The sequence below is a fragment of the Mastacembelus armatus genome, chromosome 8 (genome assembly GCF_900324485.2).
Source record: "Mastacembelus armatus chromosome 8, fMasArm1.2, whole genome shotgun sequence".
NCBI lineage: Eukaryota > Metazoa > Chordata > Actinopteri > Synbranchiformes > Mastacembelidae > Mastacembelus > Mastacembelus armatus.
In genome coordinates this window covers 10,906,778-10,923,212 of record NC_046640.1, presented here as the reverse complement: position 1 = coordinate 10,923,212, position 16,435 = coordinate 10,906,778, and the positions used below count along the sequence as shown (strand labels likewise).

General features: G+C 41.5%; 1 protein-coding gene across 1 annotated transcript; it reads left to right on the top strand.

The window, feature by feature from the left end:
• Window positions 1-15: 15 nt before the first annotated feature.
• aclya (ATP citrate lyase a) lies at window positions 16-16,142 on the top strand. Its single transcript, XM_026325378.2, has 28 exons — window positions 16-176; window positions 2,560-2,739; window positions 3,879-4,001; window positions 5,429-5,491; window positions 5,588-5,778; window positions 6,808-6,887; window positions 7,463-7,593; window positions 8,502-8,620; window positions 9,123-9,259; window positions 9,358-9,419; window positions 9,525-9,642; window positions 9,770-9,924; window positions 10,564-10,660; window positions 11,120-11,261; window positions 11,412-11,580; window positions 11,671-11,775; window positions 11,875-12,071; window positions 12,148-12,229; window positions 12,317-12,427; window positions 12,534-12,661; window positions 12,765-12,858; window positions 12,956-13,110; window positions 13,198-13,348; window positions 13,452-13,595; window positions 13,821-13,934; window positions 14,044-14,126; window positions 14,397-14,473; window positions 14,562-16,142. Exons 2-28 carry the CDS (start codon window positions 2,581-2,583, stop codon window positions 14,654-14,656), a joined length of 3,282 nt encoding a protein of 1,093 aa, XP_026181163.1. The 5' UTR covers window positions 16-176; window positions 2,560-2,580; the 3' UTR covers window positions 14,657-16,142.
• Window positions 16,143-16,435: the final 293 nt, after the last annotated feature.

The window sequence follows — 16,435 nt, the reverse complement described above, 5'->3', positions numbered from 1 at the left end:
ATCAGCCAAGCCTGTGGGCAGATGGGCCGTGAAGACAAAACTCACAGGACTCGTCGGACTCCGGCACCTCTGGTCCCCGCAGGCGGAGAGTGCATCATCACTGCCGAGGAAACTCACCATCCAGCGCCGACGTACGTCTCCAGCTGTCACAGAAAGGAAGAGAAAACCAGGACAAGGTGAAACACTTCTTGTTTTTAAAAGAAACTCTTATTTTGTTACTACTCCTTTCTGCTTTGTTTCTAACACGAGAGTTAAAGATGAAAACAAACAAAAGAAAAAACAAGTTAAACTGCTCAGTCCACCTCAACCCATGTTAAACCTGTGCTGCTGCTATACAGTTAGGGAAATGTGAGTGTTCACTGGACGGTGACTGGGAAAGGCGTTTCTGTCTGACCGGTTTGTCAATGAATCAAACAATTGGCTGAGTCCTTTTACTCAAGGATCTGTCCCTGTGCAGAGTCAGACTTTGTTGTACAAGTTAGTGGCTCAGTTTTGCTGCATCATGTGTTGATCTGTCATGTCTTGTTTTACCTCACTGATGTGTTTTAGACTTTGTGCTGATTTAGATCTGTGACTGGTTACTGCCTACTCCAGCCATCCACCGTCCCCTGTCTTTAAATGTTATTGTTGTGATCTGCACTGGTGTCATTGCTGCTGCAGAGCTGTGATATTTAATACATCTGACTAGAGAAACTAGATGATATATGGAACAAGGATGGATAGTCTGTGTTCTCCTGCTTTGGATCCAGTGACTCAGGCCCATTAATTGATCAGTAGTGAGAAAGGTCTATGACAGTCCCATTAATCAATTTAAGAAATGGCTGCCAGGGCTGCAGTGTAGAGCAAGGAGTCCAGTTTGTGCTGAAATCAGTGTTAGCAGTTTAGTGACGCACAGGCGAGAGTCAGACAACACTGTTGTACATTAGATTTGAGATCGAAGCGGTGATAACATTTGCATCTGAAGACCTGGATCAGCCGGATCAGATTGGGAATACAAACCTGTGGTAGCTGCTCCAGGGATTGTTTATTAAAAATCATACAGACAACAGGTCAGCAGTAACATTTTCATTATCATTGCTTTGTTGTTATAATATTGTATTTGTTATAATATTATAATATTGTGTTACCCTCTCATGATGAAAAGGGAAATGAGACATTAGGGACGGGCTCAGTGAAGCAGCAGTCCTGCAGGTGGTGTAATTCCACATTGTGTTGTGATTATTTTTCCTGGTCTTTGTTTACTGACTCTTCCCATATGATTTCTCACATGTGTCCTCTGTACAGTAGAAAGACAGAAAATGGCTGTAAATTCCACCAAAGATTTTTTTCCATCATGTTTTGATTTCTGAGTTGAATGTTTACATCAGATTTCTTGGTGGTGCCAGTTACATTGACTCTTTGACAGTTGTGTTTATATAACCTCAGAGGGAAGCTCTTGTCGGGAGAAGTGAGTGAATATCTTAAATTAAATTTCACAGGTGAAACACTGGTGTCCTGTCGTGAGCTGTGTGCATTGGATATGGACTCACTGAGTGAAACCTGCGTCCAAAGTGTAAAGGTTACAGCTGCTCTGTTTAGCAATAATATTTATAGATGCTATTACACATTATAGAATTTTTTTTTTTTTTACTTTAGTCGCACTAAGGGAGCCAGCTAAAAATCATTTCCTTCCTCGTCATCACATGTGTCTCAGCTGCGTTTTGGGTACTGCTATCAGTGGGTCACATCGGGGCAAGTTGACTGCACAAAAGAAAACAGGGCCTTTTTTTTCAGTACCTGTACTTGTACTCGTACTTTTAAATATACTTTGTGTAAGAGTGGTAGACGCTGAATGCACTAATAATTCATATCCAGTTTTTCAGATTTGCACTGCGACTCTACTGTGTTTTGAACTTATTGGTACTAAATATATGCTGTAGTCCACTTTTTTTATTCGTGAAAATATACTTTGAAGTATACTGCAAATAAACTTCAATATAAACTATAATATCAAACTGTAGTTTTGTAGTCACATAACACTCATCCCCTTTTTAGTTCAGTATACTTCAAGTCTACTTCTTTAACTATAGGACTACATAACTGTTTTACCTTTAAATTGTGTTTTGCAATACCACTACACATAGCATGTACTGGCCTAGACAGGAAACTGAGAAAACTTCACACTTTTAACAGCTTCCTTTTATACAGTACCAAATTCAACTTAGCTCTTTGTGTATTAGAATTTACTGCTCTTATATCTAAAGTATACTTAAAAGATATTTTTTAAACTAAAATGTGGCACAATTTACTCCAATGAAGTCTAGTACACTTAAAAGTGGACTACTAGTATATTGATATTAGTACACTTACTACATAAAGAATACTTGGAAAATATACTTGAACCTTACTTAACTTTACGTAATACAATAATATTTAAGTATACTTTTTTTGGTAGGAGGTAACAACACAGTGCACTTTCTGTCTGTACATATCTCTATTCAGCATCTGTTCTCTGTTCACTCATTTCATTGCTCGTTTGTTCATCTCCCCCCTTACATCTCCCTCTGTCCCTCCTTACAGGCCCATCTAGACTAAGCAGCCATGTCGGCCAAAGCCATCTCTGAGCAAACGGGGAAGGAGTTTCTGTATAAGTACATCTGCACGACAGCGGCCGTCCAGAACAGATTCCACTATGCCAACGTGACGGCTGAGACTGACTTCGGCCGACTGGCCCAGGAGCACCCATGGCTGCTCACAGAGGTAGGACTAAAGACTAGTGCTGAGAACCAGTGATGAAAATGTATTGATAACATCTTTTACACCTCATGTATTTATAGCCCATAAATGTCTAAAGTACAGCCTTCCTTAGACTTACGGGAAATGACCTGGCTGATAATTTAGCCTGGCAGTAGAGCGGTCTCCCAGTGCTTGTTAGCTGACGTCACAGACAGCAGTTCTGTTAGCAGCATGGTGGAAATGGAAGTGAAGTAAATGTAAAAGAGACCTTGAGGGAAAATACAGAAACATTCTCATTTGCCTTATGGTCAGAGTTCAACAGAAGTTCAACCTCGCCCTGCTCTCCATAGCAAATCACGAACACACTGTAATAGAACATAAATGAATTAGTCTTTGACTCATCCTCCAGGATAAAATGTAGTTTTCCCTCTGTCTCTCCCCCACACTGAGGGTTTTTATCTGGAAGGTAACGAGGAGGATGCGGAGGGAAGATGCTTGGAGATATATGCTGCCATAGAATTGATTGGGCAATTGCATTAACTTTCACCCTCAGCCCTCTCATCCTTTGCTCACTGGCGAGCACCCAAATACTAATGGCTCTGCTGTCATAAGTCATTGTCCTTCTCTGACTCACAAGTTGGGAGGAAGCGGGCTCCGTCAGTGTAGGATGGAGGTAGTTTTGCATTGATGTCATGTGAGTTTAAAGGGAGATTACAAGTTAAATAATCCTCACCACAGCATTTGAATGTGGGATTTGTTATTGAACCCAGAACCCAGTGTTTGCACTCACATGCAGAGATTTCAAATGCAGCATTTAATAACTGCCTAAATGAATGTCGATGTTCTGTTTGTTGCTTTCAGCAAATCAATATTCTGTCAGGATGTGAAAAACAAAGCAGCTTCAGAAATTGTGCCTGAAAACACGCTCTGCTTTTATTTAATGTGTGTCACTGCATGTATTTTATATATATTTGTATCAATATGTATGCACACTGCAGATAATAAAAGACGATGTGAGTGTGTGAAACTGACAATAGTTTTTCTGCTGAGGTTTTGAAAGTGCAAATATCAGCTTGGTGTCTTTCAGTGAAGGAGATGTAGTGTTGCATGGTAGTCCAGCTCACATACAGTGAGTGTTTTGTCTTTTTTTTTTTTTACTGCAGAGGCTGGTGGTGAAGCCTGACCAACTGATCAAGAGGCGAGGGAAGCTGGGCCTGGTCGGGGTCAATCTGGACTTAAATGGCGTCAAAGACTGGTTGAAGCCCCGCCTAATGAAAGAAACAACAGTACGTCATCCACCCTCTGCCTCTCTGCTGTTTCTCAGCCAGTTGCTTCCACACTCCCCTGTGTCTGAGAGGGTGCACTTTGCTTCAATCAATTTTATGTCAGTGCTTTCATTCAAACCTTCCTCCTGCTGTCCTTTCTTTCACCCTCCTTCTCTGTTCATCGCTGGTGCATTTGGTTTGTGTGTGCTTTTTACCTGCTGCACGTTTACCAGCTGCACAGACTGCTGAGGTGTTAGCCGGCTGGCTGTAAATCAGTCCAGTCGGCCGAAGCGAGTGCCGCTTGTGAGTAAACAGTCGGTCCATCTATCCAGTCAGCAGAAAAGATCTGTGCCACTGAGACCCCTGAGACGCCTCGTAAACCAAGAAGCAAGATATGGAGAGTCTGGGATGGTTCATAAAGCATTGAAGAAGAGTGTCATTGTCAGTGTCTCTGTGTATATGTGTGTAGCAGTGCTGGGACTGCATAGAGGTATCTTTTCCCAGCTGAGGTGAAACTGTCAGCGGCTCTTGGTGGCAGTAAATACGAATAAATGAAGGCACAGCTGTGTTGTGGACAATCAGTGAAGTGCTTCAGCTTGTGGAGCTGGGTTATCTTTATTGTCCTCTAAAGAGTAAAACTACCTTTGCAGGGAAAAGAAATCAATCAGTTCATATAACAATCTTGGTTTTGTAAGAAAGCTGGATTTCAGCATGTTTCTTTCTAGCATATTACATCGACTTTACTCTTAGTCTGTTTTGTCTTAGGATCTCTCCTGTGAGCTATTCCTGGAGAAATCATCAGCAGCGCTGTAGTTGCCCACTTTAGAAAATGATTTCTTCATATTTTGTGTAATTGTGTTACAATTGAAACATTCACATACAAATTGTATGAATGCACCTAAGAATGCTATTCTTCTATTTTTCAAGGCCTGTAATTGATATGTCAGTTAATTTATCTGGATTGGCCTGAGTCCCTTGTGGGCCTTTCAGTCATCAACCTCATCTTTATTTGCACTCCTCTAAATGGCAACTCCCTTTTCTCTCTTTTATTATATTATGTGGTCCTCTGGCTGGCTGCACTCAGCCAGTCCCTGGTTACTTTGTGCCTGTTGACCTTTTACAGAGGAACGGTGACAGCCTCACCAAATGAGCCGTGGCTGTGTTAGCGGGGCTTTGCCTACATGACAGCATTTTCTTTTTCCTTCTACTGTTTCCATTTAGAAATGACAATTCACTTGTGCCAGAGTAGAGTCTGATGTTATTTTTATGTTGTATTTGATCATTTTGATATAATGTAATATAGGCACATTCACTGCAGACAATAGAGATGGTCTAGTCATTTCCTTCTTTTCCATTGGAGGCCACGTTGATATGCTGTTTTTGCTTGTAATGCTATCTTTTATACATTACACAGCATCTTCTTAAAAAACGATTCTGTTGATTTTTAGGTTGGAAAAGCCAAAGGCATCCTGAAGAACTTCCTCATCGAGCCTTTTGTCCCACATAAACAGGTAAACTTATCTGCTCCCATCCTGTCAGCATGAGTTGCTTAGTACAGAGACATTTATTAACTGGCATTTTTATTAACTCCTCGGTCCATTATTCAGGAGGAGGAGTTCTACGTGTGCATCTACGCCACCAGGGAGGGGGACTATGTTCTGTTTCACCATGAGGGAGGGGTGGATGTGGGTGATGTGGATGCCAAGGCGAAGAAGCTGCTCGTTGGAGTGGATGAAAAGATCAGCGAAGATTCTGTGACGAAAGAACTGCTGACGCACGTCCCGAACGACAAGAAACTGTGAGTTGGACAGAAAAAGGCATTGGAGTGCAAAACTTTCTGTCAGTGATGGAAAAAAATATGAGAAGTGGACACAATATTTGTAATGTAACAGCTGTAATATAATAGTCTGAATTTCTAAATGTACTTCTGTGGGTATTTTGAAGAACGACAAGCTCCCTCCTCTGCTTTGCCTGTCACATTCAGAGCACGTCCATTTGTTTTTTTGTTCTTTTTTTATGGGTACGGAACCGTGACTCACAACCCAACGCCCCCACTCATCCCCCACCCATCTTTCAGCAGTGCTCTTGTGAGGTTCTGGCCAGAATCACTGTCTTGGCTGACATTAAAGAAGCCGCCCCAGAAATCCCTCTGCCAACCCCCAGCTCACCCCATACACTCTCGTCCAAGCAGACATGGGAAGCTGAGTCACTCTGGTGATTTTTGGTCACAGTGTTCTCCCTGGGGCCACTCAGAGTCTTTATAACAGGCTGACATGGGTGCAAAAGGCTCAGAGCTGTCTGAACATTTGACAGGCAGGAGATGAGGTACAAGATACCCCTCCCATCCCCACCCAAGACACACACACACACACACACACACACTCACTCACACACACTCACTCACTCCTGGCAGCTCTGTTTTGACATATGAACGAGGAAACAAATCAAAATTTTCCTTCTCTGCAGCTAATTTACAGGTAGACTCTTTCCTGTCCAGCTCAGTCTGAACAATCCATCAGAAATAATGTCTACAGCTTTTCATGCTCTGAATTATGAGGAAAAAGCCATGATGTTGTTTTTGAAGAATCACCAGGTGCAGTCTATTATATGAGCCATGTATAAAACTTCGCATTGGACAAGTTCTGTCTGAAATGTTGAGGTAAAAAATATTGAAATAGATGTAAATATGGTGAGTTAGAAGTTAAGGTAGAAGATAATGAAATGGTTATTTATACATTTTGCTGAGAGAAGCAGGATAGAAGAAGAAGAAGAATGTACAATTCAGACAAAGATCAGATTTAATTTGTTGAATATTAACTTTCTGCAGGGTCCTGGCCAGTTTCATTGTTGGACTCTTCAACCTGTATGAAGAACTGTTCTTCACATACCTGGAGATCAACCCACTGGGTAGGGTTTTCTTGTTTTTTTCCTTAAATCTCCAGTGTCAAGTTGTGTCTTAGAGAAGAGGCATTTACACTCAATTCCAACTCCAATTCATAAATATGTTATCAGATTATGAAACTGGAAAGGGAACATCAAAAGGAAATTAGAGAGGAAAATGCATAATAAAACATCATCTTGAAGCCAGTTACACTTTTCACACCAAGGGAGGAAATGAGTGAATAATTCATGCATTTGCTGTTTGATAAAGCCAGCATGTGTTTATAATGGAGAAATTGGGCACCAGTACTTGCCCTCCAGCAGCTGTTGCTGTGGATGTGTTTGGTGCTGCTGAGGCTGGCTGGTTCTGCTTTGATGTTCCTCTGCCTCCTCCACATCTTAACCTCCTTTCACCTACTGCAGGAACAGTGTAAACACAGGTTGGGGATTGACTTGTGCCTGAGCAAGGCCTTCTCTAATTTTCTCCTGACCTTTATAAAGCCGAGGCCCTGTGCTTACAAGGTGCACCTCAGTTGGTGGGGATGTGTAAACCATGTTTAGGTATAGATTCAAACTGTTTTTTTTAATTTATCCCTTCTCAGTGGTCACAAAAGAAGGAGTTTACGTACTGGACATGGCGGCCAAGATCGATGCCACGGCTGACTACATTTGCAAGGCCAAGTGGGGGGACGTGGAGTTCCCTCCACCCTTTGGCCGGGAGGCTTATCCTGAGGTGAGAGAGGACTGGGGAGACAGAGCTGGAAATGTGTCAGATTTCAGTCTGTCAGCATCAAATAACTGGTGTTGTTCTCCTGTGAGAAGCTGGAGCTGTTGAGTAGGATTTGCATTAGCAATTTACAAATGAGTTTGTCAGTTTGTTTCTCATTATTTAAAATTAATTTCTCACTAGATGTACACTAGAAACTATAAAAGAAAATGACAGGGTTTGGTTTGTATTCTATGTTAAATAAATCTATGCCTGAGACGTAAGATGTGGCATAAAATGATGATGTTTTACATCTAGTTTACCAATGTTGCATTCTGTGAACTTAATTTGATAAACATTTGGGCAGAGATTGAGAAAATTGTTAATGTCCCTGCATAATGCCTCTAATATGATGTGTTAATTGTGTGTTAGTTGTTAATACATTTGTGATGTTTTGAATTTCGAAGCTAAGCTTACAGTAAATTAAATTTATAACCCTCTTTGTTTACTATTAAATAGCATGTAAACAAATGTACCCCTTTTCCAAAGCTCAACTGTAAACATAATGAAAAAAACATGAAGCTCTTTTATGTTCGCATACACGCAACATACTTTCTATTTTTGTCTGATGAGTGTAGGAGCTTGTTTGAGACAGGCTGTCTGTGCAGCAGACGGGCTGTTCTAATTGGGGCTGCTGTGAGTGTAGAGTGGAGATGAGGGACAGTGGGGGTCTTTGATTGGGAGCCTTTTTTTTTTCTCACCACCTGCTGTGGCCCTGACTGTCACAAACAACCACTGATGTGCGTCACCTTCACTGTTGTAATATAAATATACAATATTTGCAGTTAAGATCAGTCAAAATAAAGTGGACCTCTGCAGTATTCATTGTATGATTCCCCTCGCCTCTTCATTGACCTTTCCCTCAAACTTTGCAGGAGTCCTACATCGCCGACCTGGATGCAAAGAGTGGTGCCAGCCTCAAACTCACCCTGCTCAACCCTCGAGGCAGGATCTGGACCATGGTGGCAGGAGGGGGTGCCTCAGTAGTGTACAGGTAGCCACAGTGCCAGAGCAAGACAAAACTTCAGCTAATAAACCCTGAATAAATAAGACACCAGTAGCCATGTGACTTATTCAATTGGATGTTTTTCTTTGCTGTGCACAGACAATCAATCGATTACACTACACATAATTGTGTTTAGCATTAGGAGAGTCTGCTAGTGCAGTAGTGAGACTGATGGTGCAGCAGCTCAGGCTCTGCCCATTCGGCTGCCTGCTAAATTGGATTTTTACATGTTGCTGTTTTATTGAGAGTCTGGAGGAATGAGTCTGATCTCCTTCTCTCTGCCGTCTGTCGAGGCTGTAAAGCATGACATGCAGACACATCAGCCATGACTAATTATTCCCCCTGTGCACTATTAAGTCGATGTGCCTGTTTAGAGCACAGTATTAATCCAGAATATACAAAGAGAGTGCATTCTGGAGTTAAGTGTTGAATATATAATAGTTCTTTTTTTCTTCTCCTTCTGTACTCATAACAATTTTAAATCTCTTAGTGACACAATCTGTGACCTGGGCGGCGTCAACGAGCTGGCAAATTATGGGGAGTATTCAGGAGCACCGAGCGAACAGCAGACCTATGACTACGCCAAGACCATCTTGTCACTGATGACCAGAGAGAAGCACCCTGATGGTAGAAAAATTTTTTAAGCAAAAGTTTTTCTGTATTCTGAAAGTTTTTTTTTTCCCCTAAAATAGTGTTTTATTTATTTATTTATTTTTAATTTCCAGGAAAGGTTTTGATTATTGGAGGAAGCATTGCAAACTTCACAAATGTTGCAGCAACGTTTAAGGTACTGTAAGTTTTTTTTGTTTGTTTGTTTGTTTGTTTACTTAGTAACCTTATATTACTCACTCAATATCAAGTTATTTCCTGAGTATATCCTTGTTTTTGTTAGGGGATTGTTCGGGCTATTAGAGACTATCAGGAGCCACTAAAGGAGCATGAGGTCACCATTTTTGTCCGTCGTGGAGGCCCCAACTACCAAGAAGGTCTCAGAGTAATGGGAGAAGTTGGTATGTTACACAGTCACACTCTACACTGATTTGAGCTGTGGCATAATCTTCTGAATGTGTTTTTAGTTTCCAAGCAGCTGCTGATTTCCTGCACCAGCATTAATTGTGTTCTGCCTGCTCTACACAGGGAAGACCACTGGGATTCCCATCCATGTCTTTGGCACAGAAACTCACATGACTGCCATTGTTGGCATGGCTCTGGGTCACCGGCCAATCCCCAACCAGCCTCCTGTTGCGGCCCACACTGCCAATTTCCTGCTCAACTCCAGTGGCAGCACATTGGTATGACACATAGTAGCTCCACAGAGACAAAGTGTGTGTCGTGATGTCATGTCAGCTTATGTCCTTGAATCCACCAATAGCAAGTGCAGTTTAGTGGCAGAACACTTGCATGCCAGAGTCTCTGATTCAGTCATTGTTGGCCATTTAGTGAGCCGGAGTATCAGAGGCACAATAGCTCTTTGGTATAAGTGCATTGCAGGGCATTGTGGACTGCTCTCACTCACATAGTCGTGAGACCACAGTTACCCACTACAACTGCCCCGAGGTATCCATTAAGAATGTGCAGCGTGTATGCTTTCAGTAAAATGAGTCTGTGCCTGTGCATGCATGTTGTAGCTCGTTTGCTTCAAATGTAGAGGTATGTGTATGATTAAAACAATAAAAGAAAAATTGAATATTATAGTATTTTGTAAAGACTTTTGTTTTGGAAAGCTAAAAATACTAAAACCTTGTTAGTCATCTTTCATAAAGGTCTACTTGTGGAAACAGTGGCATGAAAAATCAACAAGAAGACTCGCTTTGTCTATTGCATGTATCCTTATAAAATATAAATGACCACTTTAAATTCACAACTTTCCTTATCAAATGTTCATGAATTGTTTTTTTGTTTTTTTTAATGAATCTTTTTTTTTTTCCCAGACTCCATCATCCACCAGAACTGCATCTTTTTCTGAAAACAAAGAAGCCAGAGTAGAGGGCTCACCAACCAAGAAGACTAAAATTGGAGACCCTGTTGGTGAGAAAACACTCAGATTATTGCACGGTGAATGCTGAGGCTTTGAAGTGTCCTCGTACATGGGTCCATTGCTGGGCAGCACGATAGAAGCCTCCTGACCATGCATGGTTGAGTTTAGGTATTATAGCTCCCTCTTTGGACAGCAGGACAACTCTGCAGTCCGGTGAACTAAGTGTTGCTGTATATCATAGCATAAATACATATCAAGATCTTCAAAACAAATAAGTTTCATGATTTGGGTTGAAATTAATCATAGGCAACTGAACTACTTTTGCAACCCCAGGCCTGTGAAGCATCCTGGGCTTTGTGGTGTTGAATGACTTTGATTTGTTTTAATTTTTTTTATTGATGAGTGGCAGAAATGACCTTTTCTATCTCTGGAAACAATTTCAGAGCTCACATCTATTTTAGTCACCTTGTCCTCACTTTCTATCTGTAACATCTTTCCTTTCCCTGTAGGCAAAGCAACTACGCTCTTCAGCAAACACACCAAGTCTATAGTGTGGGGTATGCAGACTCGGGCAGTACAGGGCATGCTGGACTTTGACTATGTCTGCTCCAGGGATGAGCCATCTGTCGCAGCTATGGTTTACCCATTCACGTAAGAGTGCTCCATATTTCATTTTCAGTCTTTATACTTTATACTTTGGTCTGCTGTCAGTGTAATGGTTTATTGTACATTTAATCTAATAAATTCTTTTTAAGCAAACACTGGTGTTTCACTGTGTGCCACTACACTGCTGTCTTCCAGTGGAGACCACAGACAGAAGTTCTACTGGGGCCATAGAGAGATCCTCATCCCTGTGTATAAAAACATGAGCGATGCCATGAAGAAGCACCCAGATGTGGACGTGCTTATCAACTTTGCCTCATTGCGTTCAGCCTTTGATAGTACCATGGAGACGATGCAGTACCCACAGGTGAATGCACCATCATTGCGTACCATCTGCATGGTTCTTAACAGATAAGAAAGGTTCTAAAGTTCGGCCTTCCTATTTAATTGCTTACAGATTCGCACCATTGCCATCATCGCTGAGGGAATCCCCGAAGCCCATACCAGGAAGCTCATCAAGGCAGCAGATGAGAAGGGCGTCACAGTCATTGGACCAGCCACTGTTAGTCTTGTTTCACTTCTTACAATATCACTGATGGTTTCTATCTCTGAGCTTTCATCTCAATCAATATCCTTGTGTTTTTTCCTTTTTCTCCCACAGGTTGGAGGAATCAAGCCGGGCTGTTTTAAGATCGGGAACACAGGAGGCATGCTAGATAACATCCTTGCCTCCAAGCTCTATCGTCCAGGCAGTGTAGCATATGTGTCCCGCTCAGGCGGTATGTCCAACGAACTCAACAACATCATCTCCCGTACCACTGATGGTGTTTTTGAAGGTGTGGCCATTGGTGGGGACAGGTGTGTAACTGTCTTTCATCTACAGTGTGTAAACTTTTAGGCTTGAATTGGTGTGTGATTCTATATTCTTCTTCAGATATCCAGGCTCCGTGTTTACTGACCATGTGCTACGCTATCAAGACACTCCTGGAGTAAAGATGATTGTTGTACTAGGAGAGGTGAGGAATAAATCTGGCACCAAATGCCTGCAGCATTAACCACTTACTAATTTGCTACATCATGTATCTCTCTCTGACCTTCTACAGATTGGAGGCACAGAGGAGTACAAGATCTGTCAGGGTATTAAACAGGGCAGGATCACAAAGCCAGTGGTCTGCTGGTGTATTGGCACCTGTGCCACCATGTTTTCCTCAGAGGTGAGAATCTGGTGCATTTCAGGCAGCGTTAGACAACTGCAAGATAGATTCAAGGAACTAAGGGCTGTTTTAGTGATATGCCTTACCCACCTTTTTTCTCCATCAGGTTCAGTTTGGCCATGCAGGAGCCTGTGCCAATCAGGCATCTGAGACAGCCGTGGCTAAGAATAAGGCTCTAAAGGAGGCGGGTGCCTTTGTCCCCAAGAGCTTTGATGAGCTGGGAGAGATAATCAAGTTGGTGCACAGTAATGCCAGTATAAATTTGAGATCAATTTATTCTTTTACAATGATTCCTTCTGTTATTGCACAGTCTTATATGCTGTGTTCATCCATGCAGATCTGTTTATGATGACCTTGTGGCCAAAGGAGTTATCGAGCCAGCTAAAGAGGTGCCTCCTCCCACTGTGCCAATGGATTACTCCTGGGCAAGAGTAAGTATGTCAGCAAGCATACATTGTAAAATACGTTTGCAGTGAGCTTTTACACTAACCTAACACACAAAAACACCCCCCTTGTGTCTGCCTGCAGGAGCTTGGTCTCATCCGTAAGCCAGCCTCCTTCATGACCAGTATCTGTGACGAGAGAGGTCAGGAGCTCATCTACGCAGGCATGCCCATCACTGAGGTCTTCAAGACGGAAATGGGCCTGGGAGGAACTCTGGGGCTGCTCTGGTTCCAAAGGAGGTCAGACTCTTAGCCCAGAAGTTGTGGAAACAAACTCATGAGAAATCCTTGAACCAACACGTGTCATGTTTTTCCATTTGTTTGCAGGTTGCCCAGGTATGCCTGCCAGTTCATCGAGATGTGCCTGATGGTGACAGCAGATCACGGCCCAGCTGTTTCTGGTGCCCACAACACCATTGTGTGTGCCCGAGCTGGCAAAGACCTCATTTCCAGCCTGACTTCTGGCCTCCTCACCATTGTAAGATACTAACTGTCATTTATTCATGCACTAGATTGATTGACTATAAAAGCTCCATCATATGCAAATGTAAGTCTCTTTTTTCCTTTTTGTTATTTTTCAGGGTGACCGCTTTGGAGGTGCTCTGGACGCTGCAGCAAAGCAGTTCAGCAAGGCCTTTGATAGCGGCATGCTGCCCATGGAGTTTGTCAACAAGATGAAGAAGGAGGGCAAGCTGATCATGGGCATTGGCCACAGAGTCAAGTCGGTAAGTGTTTAACTGTTTAACATGTGGGCATCCAGCTTGGACAGCAGCACAATGATCCTGAAATTAATTTATCAGATTGAGAAGACCTTACTCTTAAAGAATAAAGGGAATAAAGGGAGCAGAGCTGTACTAGAGACCTAGAGAGAAATGTTGGGCTATTTTATGGCAAAACAATATTGATTGAAGTCTGAATATTTTGACTTGGAATTCCATGTGGTTCTCCAGATTAACAATCCTGACATGAGAGTCCAAATCTTAAAGGACTTTGTGAAGCAGCACTTCACTTCCTCACAGCTACTGGACTATGCTTTAGATGTAGAGAAAATCACCACATCCAAGGTAAGATTTATTATTTTATTCTTTCTTTAATAAACAATGACACACACTGTTTTTGAACTTGATTATCCTGTTTTTTTTTTCTCCCTCTGTGTTGGCTGTGTGGTATTAGAAACCCAACCTGATCCTGAATGTGGACGGCTTCATCGGCGTGGCCTTTGTGGACTTGCTCAGGACATGTGGTGGTTTTACAAGGTAGGTCAATAAATACTTCTTATCTTCACAATGTCTTTATATATTTCACACTTTTTCTAGAGATAAGAATGAACTCAGATCTTTGCTTCGCCTATTTATACATGACACAATGACAAACAGCAATCACATGGTCTATATTGTATTATATAATATTATTATATTAACCCTAGCTCAAAGTTTGGGTTTAGTAGTTAGAGTGTAGTGTAGTTGATGTGCAGCATTATGCCTACTTCTAAAATTTCCTTTTCCTTGTCCATCATGCCACCGCAGGGATGAAGCTGATGAGTTTGTGGAAATCGGTGCCCTGAATGGCATCTTTGTCCTGGGACGCAGCATGGGATTCATTGGTGAGTAATTTTTGTGTACTGACAATAATCTGTAGAAAATGACAAATGCTTGCACCTTCTTTGTCAATCCTTCTATTTTGTGCCTCAGGACACTACCTGGATCAGAAACGGCTGAAGCAGGGCCTGTATCGCCACCCCTGGGACGACATCTCCTATGTGCTCCCAGAACACATGTCTATGTAATCGGAGGGATTAAACCAGAAAGTGCCAGCCTCCTGTCCCCAGTGTCTCCTCCCCCCAGCCGTCAGCCCCACGCCCATACTGTGATCTGTCACCTCCAAGCAGTGGCATATTAGAGATGATGTTACTGTTGCTATAGAAATTTAGAATCTTTATTCTAGTTTTGGAAACCTATTAGTGCTGCAGTTCTCTGAATAATAGTAAAACCTGCTGAATCTGTGAAGCTCCAGTCAGACAGAGTCAGGGCCTGACTTTGTATTGAAGGAGATGAATCAGGTAAACAGATAAGGGATTTATAGTGGATTATTTAACTGTCAAACACCACTTCTACTCTCATGACTACAACAGTGAAGTACTGTGATTTACTCCCAAATATTACATCAGTGTATTAACCTGGCAAGTGTGTCTGTATCACAGGCAGTGGTGTCTCCGTGCAGCTCTCTGTATTGTGCCATTTAGAAATCATTAGCTTGCTACAAGGAGTAGATGAGTAGTGCAATAATACTTATAGTAAGTGAACATACTGTAGATCAGCATTTCATGTGTGTACGGGTGTATTAACAGTGAAAGTATGTTACATTTTTGATTTTCTGTAATGGCTTTGACAAAGAAACAGTGGTCTGCTTACTGTGGTAAACAGGACCATTTAATGAGTCATTCCTGGCAGGTGCTGCCATTTGCTGTCCCCAGGAAATGTTGTCTCTCAGCTGGTGCAAAATGGATGTTGAATGTTTTTCATCACAAAAGAAAAAATAAAAGTGTAACTTTAATGTTTTTCCCAGGTATTTAAGATTTAAGTGGATTAGGGGATTTTTGCAATAAATCTCCAGATGCAGTTATTGTTTTGTCATCTATGGGAAGTGAGCTAAAAAAAATACTGAATAGTCACATATTTTTTTAAGATCTATTCTGTTGTAATAATGTTGACATAAATGCCTGTTGTGAGCATTGTATAATAGATTTTGATTTTTGTATCAGCATTTTAAACCAGCAGTTAAGTTTACCCACTAAAGGCCATTATATATTTTGTATTCTATAATAATAGCTCAGGTTTTAATATTTTTTTAAATTGCTTGAAATCATTCCATCTTGTCTTTCCATTCCTGTTAAGATCATTACATGCCCAGTGTTAAACGTTTCTTCATCCGTCACCCACTGACTATTGTTTTAACAGTACCAATGAGAATTTGACCCAACTTGTTTGTGTTTCTATCCAATGGTAAGAAACTTCATGTAAAGATTTCACTTATGAACAGAGGACAAGGCTCTTTTCTTCATGCTGTTTAAAATTTATGAGACGAAGTGTCCAAAAACAGGGTGTGGCAGCCAACACAAGTTGTCATCTCTTATGTGAATGTCACAAAACGTGGACAACCAGATCCCTGACCAGTGGTGTCGCAGTGTTTTTATTTCAGTGTGAACTGAATATGCCTGATTTGTTTTTGTTGTCAGTGTAATAAAATAAAATGTAATTCATGTAATGTCATAATACTGTATTGTAGTCTTGTCTCTGTGTGTGTGTGTAGCATTGTCTTTGAAATATTCAGAATTAACCTCTTTCCAGGTGCAATGTTGGGTGGGTGATTAGATAACAGTAAATGTGCAGTGTTATAGTGGTGCTGGACTATATCCTACTTGGGAATCTTTTTATATTGTTCTCCTTATCTGAACCTTTTGAGATAGACATTTATGCATGCACTCTTTTTCTGTAGCCTCTCCAGACTTTACGGCATCTCAACTACTAGAGGTAACTAATATAGAAATAGGATATTTTTGCATTCA

What these genes read in the sequence shown, in the direction of transcription:
- aclya (XM_026325378.2), top strand. Translation starts at nt 2,581, where the DNA reads ATGTCGGCCAAAGCCATCTCTGAGCAAACGGGGAAGGAGTTTCTGTAT. An exon ending in ATGTTGCAGCAACGTTTAAG is followed by an intron (nt 9,420 to 9,524) that starts GTACTGTAAGTT and finishes TGTTTTTGTTAG; the next exon opens with GGGATTGTTCGGGCTATTAG. An exon ending in CAGAGTAATGGGAGAAGTTG is followed by an intron (nt 9,643 to 9,769) that starts GTATGTTACACA and finishes TGCTCTACACAG; the next exon opens with GGAAGACCACTGGGATTCCC.